At 37.9% G+C, this 8,781-nt stretch overlaps 1 protein-coding gene across 1 annotated transcript in view; it reads right to left on the bottom strand.

Moving 5' to 3' along the window:
* The window catches only part of WASHC5 (WASH complex subunit 5), a gene marked incomplete at its 5' end in the record, with an annotated part of 67,697 nt that overhangs the window by 28,653 nt on the left and 30,263 nt on the right, over positions 1–8,781 (bottom strand). The window contains 3 exon segments of the mRNA XM_006148031.2: positions 1,243–1,367; positions 2,919–3,098; positions 4,091–4,192. Coding sequence (XP_006148093.2) covers positions 1,243–1,367; positions 2,919–3,098; positions 4,091–4,192 — 407 coding nt within the window.

Below are 8,781 nucleotides of genomic sequence, written 5' to 3'. Positions count from 1 at the left end.
CCTACCCTACACTACATTACAGTTTTAAATTGTTTATTTCCACTGAGTTGGGCTGTTGGTGACTTGGGTTGAGAAGTCAAGGTTAGTTTTAGCTGTCAGGCTAAATGACTTAAGTCCTGTTGTCTCTAGGAGGCTTTTAAATTCCCAGAGATGGGCAAAATAGAACCTGTGTCAGGTCTATTTTAACAAAGGAATTCAGAATTCCTGTGTTCTACCTAATGTTTGAGACTACGACAAAGCAACTTGCCCTTTCTTCCTACTTTCTTAAATTTGTAGATGCATCTTCTGACCAACTCTCGATGAGTATGCTGATAACAACGATAACAACCAACGACATTTACTAAGCACTTGCTATGTGGCGGGTAGGTATGGTGCTAAGACTTCTCCATGTGTTACCTCATTCCATCCACATTTTCCAGATTACTGAGGCTCACATAGACCTGATTCCAAAACTATACTCTTAGCTGCCATTTAAGGGTTCTCAAACACTGAGAGAGAGGGTCCTGGAATCACTGAAAGAGCTTGTTAAAATATACAAATCCACATCCCATTTCTGGAGAATTGAATTCAGTAGATCTAGGGTGGAGTCCCAGTCTCCGCATTTTCAATAAGCATTCTCGATTATATGGTCAACTTTCTTAACAGAATGAGGCTTGAGAAGGAGCAAAAGGAGCCCTCAGAGCAAGAGTGGTTTAAATTTGGAGATAAATTAGGACAGAATGAGATGATTTCCAGAACTGCCTACAACTTCTACTTTCAGGCTTCTCAGAGTCCTTCTGCCACCCAGGCAGTATATGAATATATCACTTGAGGGACGCCCAGTTCTGACAGTGATATCATACATGGCATGGAAATTCCAATCCATCTTAGTCTTCTCTGCATATATTAATAGAGATTTAGCTGGAGAATATTCTAGGAGGGCATCAGTGATTCAGCCCGAGTACCAAGAAAGGAGAAGCTATAAAGCCTTTTGGGTCATTTACTCTTTCTGGCCCATGAGTCAAACAAAATTCCTCATTTCTGCTGGAAATTTTGGAAGAAGTTTATAAACAGTTTGCTAACTTTCCTAAGTTTCTAGTGACAAAATAGGGCTGGATGAGAAGGCGATATAAAGGAGCCACATCAAGAGAATATTTAGTTTATGGGAATTCAACAAGGTACTGTATAGATAGAGAAAGCAGAGAATCATTTTCTCTTGGCTAATTCTGCCAGCTATTCTCAGGAGAACTCAGATGTACCTACTTTGGGTCTGTGATCCGCAAGATTTCTCTGCAGAGTCGACCAATAAACGTTACAGACTCATCCACAGGGGTAAACTTTGGTATTGGAATGTGAGTAGACTGGTACATGCTTTGCCAGTCTTGAATCTAGAAAACAAAGCCATATATATTTAGTACACCTTCGATAAAGTAACCTAGTTACCTGTTTTCCACATAACTTTACAAATGCTTCATGAACAGTGATAATAAATGTTTCTTGATTTTGACGATGGAACTCTTTAAACTGTATTAAGAGCTTCCCAAAGTGCCACATATAACATTTATGAAAAGAAACATCTGTGAAAAAGTGAACTGACTAAGGAGAAGTGAGAAAAGGAAAGACACATGAACTTCTGGCTTTTGTTTTATGAGTTGATATGTATCAGAGTAACATAAAAATCCAAAATATCATAAGGTTGGAAGATATTCAACCTTTTTGAAAATATCAGTTTTCTACATAAAAACTGGAGTGTCTCTGTTAACTACTGACTCAAATCAAACTTACTCAAGTAAAAAAAATAGGCAAAGGAGTTAGTAGGCAGTTTTTCCAAAGAAGACATATGAATAGCCAACATGCATGTGAAAAGATGCTCAGCAGCATTAGCCATTAAGGAATGCAAGTCAAAACCATAGTCTGATATCACTTCACACTGAATAGGATGGCCATAATAAAATAATGGAAAATATCCAGTGTTCTTTAAGAAGTACAGCAACTGGGGATTAGCAGATAGCATCATGGTTATGTCGCTGGACTCCCATTTAGTCAACCGTGGTTGAAGTCCCAGACCCGGTGGCTTAAAACTCATGCCAGCCACACGTGTGTACGTGCGTTCCCAAGATCCTGAGAGGAGAATGGAAGAGAAGGTATTATGGCATGGCAGGGGATGACTTCTCACTTTCTGTCTCTCTCTGTTTCTCCCGTAAGCACACATACCCTACAGCAAAAATCTCTCAACAACAAAAAGAGAAGAAAGGAAAAAAGGAAAGAAAAGAAAAGAAAAAGAGCAACTGGAACTCTTCACACACTGCTGGTGATACAATGGTGTCACTGTTGTGGAAAACAGTTCAACAGTGCCTCAATAAGATAAGGATAGACTATATGTCTCAGGAACCCCACTCCTAGGTATATGCCCTGATTAAACCCAACTGAAGTCCTAATTTTTTTTGAGTTCTCAGTATTTTGGTTATAACAATTACAAAAAGCAGCTCCATACTGTAGTCACTTAATTACGTTTACTTTCTCCTTAAAACATAAACTCCCAAGGTCAGGTACCAAATCAAATTTTTGCAACCCTCATACCCCCCTGAAGGTATTCTAAAGGTACTCAGAATACCTAGTGCTTACTGATTTTCAGTATATTAAAAAAAAGTTATTTAATTTTATTTATTATTATTATTATTATTATTATTTAATTTGCTATCAGATGCATGTGCTTACCAGAGAGAGAGAGAGAGGGAAAGTGAGAAAACAAGCCTCCAGGTCAGGGACTCCAAGTATGGTCAACCATGTGAGTCCAGTGCCTCAACTACCAAGCCACCACTGGCCTAATTTTTAGTATTTAAGTAAGCATTCCTGTTGGCATTTCTGAAATTTGGGATGTATACTTTAAACATGAAAAATAGGAAACATAGTCAAGAATTAAAAATTGTTTTAGATACCTTTGTTCTTAAGAAGTTATTACACTCTTGCTCCACATTATAATTTATAATACGAGATACTTCTTCCTGCCAAATCTTCAGACCATAAATGCTGACGTAGTCTTGTATATATTCAAAAGAACGATGGAATCCATCCATGGTAGCTCCTAACTCTTTCAGCTTGGGCATTAATTCACTTGGCTACACGAAAAGAGAAATGTAAATTATTATGTTGGAACAGATTGTAAACTATCAATACTTTACAGTAGAATTGTGATGACACACCAATGAAGAGACCACAGTCATGGTTGAAGACAGTTCATGATTTGGAAATACTTATTTCCTACCTCACCTAGAGTGAGCAGCTACTGATGGCCGAACTTTTAGCAAGGGACAGATTTCCTGTACTAGGGAAGGAAGCTTCATATAAAATAATATAAAAAATTAATGTTAATAACTTTTCTTATGACATTTGATGAATTTATCTAACTTTGAAATACTTTAAAATGAATTTACCGAGGGACCGGCAGTTGGCATAATGACTATGGTGCTGGACTCCCATGTAGTCAAATGCAGTTCCAGTCCCGGACTCAGTGGCTTAAACTCACACCCTGCACGTGTGTGTGCCTGCACCCAAGATCCCGAGAGGAGAATGGAGGAGAAGGGACTGTGACGTGGCCATCCCCCCTGGGGGATGATTTCTTACTTTCTGCCTCTCTGTCTCTGTCTTTCTGGTGAGCATGCGTGCCCCATAGCACGCCCCCCTCCAAAAAAAAAAAAAGAACTTACTGAAGTGAAAAATACCCTATATATAAATTTCAGGCCTTTTGTCTCTTGAGAAAAATGATCATATTCCCTAAAGGATAGAACAAAATTAAAATTATAGCCTTTATAGTTCCTATCTTTTTTAATAAGTTCGTTTAACTCTAAGAAGTAACTCTGACTCATAAACACCTGTTCTATTCATAAACTTAGGAATCAAGTGAAGGGAAAAAGCACTGCTTTAAAAAATATTTTCTTAGACTATAAATGGATTACAATTTAGAAGCAAAAAGCACATTTGTGTTTGTATTGAAGATCAGGTAACACATCAGATGGGGAAAGATCTCGATCATAATAGGTTGAAGATGGTATTCTAGTCCAACTCGCCAGCTGAGTAGAGAAAAAGACAATCAGCTTCGGCCATTTAGTACCTTGGCACGAGGGTTAAATATCAATCCCCGATGCAGGGCAAAAGCAACACGTTTGACTAGCTCCTTCCTTATCCCATCTTCCAGCAGCTGCTTTGGGTCCACCTACGTACAAATCAAAATTTGAGAAGAGTTTAGTCCTGAAGGAATCCAGAGGAAGAATAATTCCCAGAATCTACAGCAGAACATTTTCCTACTCCATCTCTAAATGATTGGAATCCCCCCCCCCCTTTTCTGCCCGATTTGATCTTGTGCATCCTGGACAGAATTAAACCTGTCACCTATTTAGGACTCCGTTTATCTCAGTAAAATCTGATCATTTTACAACGTGGTTCAAAGATAGTGAACATGGAAAGTTTAAAATGGCCTCACATTTTAACCATTGCATTAAAAGTGAAAAGTGCCTTTTCTTATCACTAGGGGGAGCAGTGGGATGAGGGCTGCACCTTTCCTCTGGATGTCATCTCTGGGCATTTATATTCATTCATGTGAGCAAAGTCAGTTTTGGGTTGGATTGCTCTAAAAATGGAATAGCTTTCTTTTCTTCAAGTATTCTTAGAATGCTGCTTTCAATTAGGGATATAAAACAGGAAAGCAAATCTGCTACCTATCTCTATAAACTTACTTTGCTAATCTCTCTTTCTGTAATGAGAAAGCTTTTGCTATTCCCTTAAAAAGAGTTTCCTATAAGAGATCCGTAATACATGGCTTTAGCATTCTCCTTTGAATTCCCTGAGACTGTTTCTTTTACTTGTGATTTTTATTAAGAATCATTATTTTTAAAAGCCATAAAGACAACTGATAGGTCCCATCTGGTTCTGATTATATTTATATACAGACACTCCTCACTTAATCACCAAGTTCATTACTAAGTTGTTAAGTGAATTGGTCTTTAAGCCAAGCGCTTAAAGGCAATGTCTTGTGGTGTGTTTTGGTGCCATAGGGTATGTATTTTTCAATAGATATCATAGGGCACCACACTGGAATAATGTAATTCTATCCATACCAAAAGCATACATTAGGTAGGTGCCAGAAAGCGACATGACACCCAACACAATAATATAAATCTGGCATAATCGTTTTTGTATCTGAATACTACCAGAAGTGTACAATAAGGTAAAAATTTATAAATGAAATATGCAGTCTTGCATGACTGTGAATGCTTCATGTAGTGAATACTAACTGACTGGGAATAAGACAAAGACTGAGATAGGTGATTCCCAAGACTCTCATGGACTTGAATAAGGGGATTCCCTAGCTGGAGAACTAATCCTAAGTCCCAGTGGTCCTTAAACACGTAGGTCGTTAAGTGAGGAGGGGCTGTATTTAAATTTTAAAGAAGTTGATTGCAATGGAAGTTGCAGAAACTACAAAGCCCACAGAAGCATGGTGAACTACATCAGGAAAGTACCATCAGCACATTCAGTCTGTGGGGAAACTAAGGGCCTCAGATTCTTTATCACATAAACAGTAAGGAAAGAGAGGAATCAGGAGAAACCTGAAGGTGAAGAAAGACTTAAAATATTTAATATACTTTTTAAAATGTTCAAGTCTAGAAACTTATGCATGAATAATAAAACTATAAAGAAAGAAGCTGAGATTAAGTCAGGACACACAAGCAAGATTCCAGGAGTGGGGACTGATGAAACTACGCTTCTTGACTGAACAGTGAGTGGTACTGGGGCTGGCAGGTGAGGTGATGGCTAAGGGTGCTGGACTTCCACATGGCCAACCACGGTTTGGGTCCCAGACCTGGTGGCTTCCTTTCTCACTTTTCCCCTCTCTTTCTCTGTCTCTCTCTGGTCAAATTAGAAAATAATAATAAAGTTAAAATAAAAAATAATTCTTTAAAAATATTAAAAAATAATTTGTAAGAAAAAGAATGAACAGTTTTACTACATGAATGGTACATTCAGCTACGTAATTGTTTCTGCAGCCTTCAGTATCCCTGTTTTATTTTATAGTATAAAAGAAACTATAAATAATCCATGGGAGCAAAATCAAAGTAACACCAAGTTTTCGAAGAAATATTCCCCTTCAGGACAGAGTTAGTGAAAGAGTTCAACACTTTTATGAACCTAATGGTCTCAAGTGGCTCTTCCACTTCTCCTCTCTGAGAAAACCATCTTCACACAGCCCCTTCCTCACATTTCTATTCCCCTCCTTGGAACAACCATTAACAGTTTTCCTGTGTCCTCCAGACCTTTCTCAATTCATTTGTATTCATAACTCTGTCCTTAGACACAGATTTATTTTAAAAAATCTAAATAGGAAGCCAGCCATGGTGGTGCAGCAGTAACACAATGCTCCCAAGTGCTGAGCTGCTTGGGAAGGCCCCAGGTTTACAAGGCCAGCTCTTCCTGTGCATGGTTCCTGTGCGTGCTGGGCACAAACACACGTGTTCGTGATTTCAGCTGGCGGGGCCACCTGTGTCTCTCTTTCTGTCTTCCTTTTTCATGGAAGAGAAAAATAAACTTGGGGAAAAAATAAAAATGGAGTACAAACACACATACATATGTTATTCTGCTGTCTTCTTTCATTTTCCATCTTGGAAATTTGTCAGTGGCAAATTCTTTATGATTGGAGGAGAAGGGATTATGGTATGGCCATCCCCCTGGGGGGTGATTTCTCATTTTTCTTCTCTCTGTTTCTCTAGCAAGCACATATGCCCTATGGCAAAAAAGCCTTAAAAAAAATCTAAGAAAAAAAATAGTGAGGGCCATAAGTTTCCTTCTAGAAACCCTGAATTGTTACTGTAAGGCTGGCCGAGAGAGTCTATTGGGTTGAACGGTGTTGGTGAGTGTCATAGTCCTCTGTTCTTACTATTTGAAAGATGATAGCAAAAGATTTACTTTTTAAAATATTTTATTTATTTTTTATAAGCTATTGTTTTATTAATTTTATTTATTTATTATTGATGATAGCAAAAGATTTACTTTTTAAAATATTTATTTTTTTATAAGCTATTGTTTTATTAATTTTATTTATTTATTATTATTTTTTAATTTGACCAGGGAAAAAGAAGGAAAGTGAACAAACAAGCCACCAGGTCCGGGACATAGATGATGGTTGGCCATGTGGAAGTCCAGTGCCCCAAACACCATGCCACCTGCTGGGCCAAGATTTACATCTTATTAAATAGTCTCTCTTCTGATAATTATTTCTAATTATAGGATTTATTACATTCTTCCTATACTGGTCACTATGATATTTTAGAATTTGTGGGACCAGCATTTGGTGTAATGGCTATGTTGCTGGACTCCCATGTAGTCGATCGTGGTTTGAGTTCTGGACCCAGTGGCTTAAACTCAGGCTGGGCACATGTGCGTGTGTGCCCAAGATCCCAAGAGGAGAATAGAGGAGAAGGGATTGTGGTGTGGCCATCCCCTTGGGGGATTATTTCTCGCTTTCTGTCTCTCTGTCTTTCTGATGAGCACACATGCCCTATAGCAAAAAAAAAAACCTCTAAAAAATAAAAAAGTTAGAATTTGCTAACCTGTATGTTATTCAGAAGTGAATAACTTGCAGGTGTACTCTTTGCACACTAGCTGAATTAAAGTGGCATCAGGTTTAAAGTATGTTTAATGGATTCAATTAATATTCCAGGGGCTATAATATTTCTAGTTTACTTCTAGAAAATACATACTGAACTTCAAATTAGGTTTATTTCCTATTTTCTTAGATTTTAGTAACACCCATGTTAATTTAACAATCCATCAGGTAAATGTTGTAAAAACATAATCAGAAATGTTCCAATCCTCCTGATGTCAGATAAATACAAAAATAGAAGCGCCATGAACTACGTGAATGGCCATATCACTAGTTATTGCAGGATTCCAAAAGAAAACAGCAGTGAGATACCACTTTACGTTCCTTGAAATGACAAACATCAGAAAGAGGATAATAAATATCAAGTATTGGCAAAGCCATGAGCAGGAAGCAGGCATTTCAGAAGGTGACCTGGCAGTGTTGTGACAAAGTAAGTACAAAGAGGGACTAAGCCCTAAGCTCACTCATGGGCGTGCAGATTTCAGAGAAATTTTTGCACAGATCTGAAGTGGGGAGATGTTCAGAGATGCTCATCATGACACTGGCTGTGATAATGGGTGGCCTAGTGTCTGTCCTCAGTAGAATAACTAAGTGTGGAATTTAAAGCAACAGCAAGAAGTTAACCAATTATTTGTCCTTTAGCAATAATAATACATTTCTTTTTTTTTTCACTCTCTGTATTATTTATTGCAAATGGTTGTTAATCAATAAGTGTCCCACGGTAAAAAGTTTAATTAAAAATTATAAATTACTGAGGTCGGCAGGTGGTGTGGTGGTTGGGGCTGTGGGACTCCCACATGGCCGCCTGTAGTTTGAGTCTAGACCTGGCAGCTTGGTTTCTCACTTTCCCTCTCTCTCTCTCTCTCTCTCTCTCTCTCTTAGTCTGTCCATCTATGGTCAAATTAAAATAAATAAATAAAGTTAAATATAAAAATTTTTTTTAAAGATTTTAAATTTATTTTTTAAAGAGTTATTTTATTTAACTTTATTATTATTTTAATATTTCCAGAGAGAGATCCGGAGACAGAGAGAGAGAGTAAGGGAGAAAGGAAGCCTCCAGGTCTGGGAGTCAAACCACAGCTGGTCATGTGGGAGTCCAGTGCCTTTAACCACCATGCCACCTGCTGGCCTCAAAAAAAAAAAAA

This window comes from Tupaia chinensis, unplaced genomic scaffold, assembly GCF_000334495.1.
Source record: "Tupaia chinensis unplaced genomic scaffold, TupChi_1.0 Scaffold000227_1, whole genome shotgun sequence".
Taxonomy (NCBI): Eukaryota; Metazoa; Chordata; class Mammalia; order Scandentia; family Tupaiidae; genus Tupaia; species Tupaia belangeri.
This window is presented reverse-complemented; position numbering and strand designations above follow the sequence as displayed.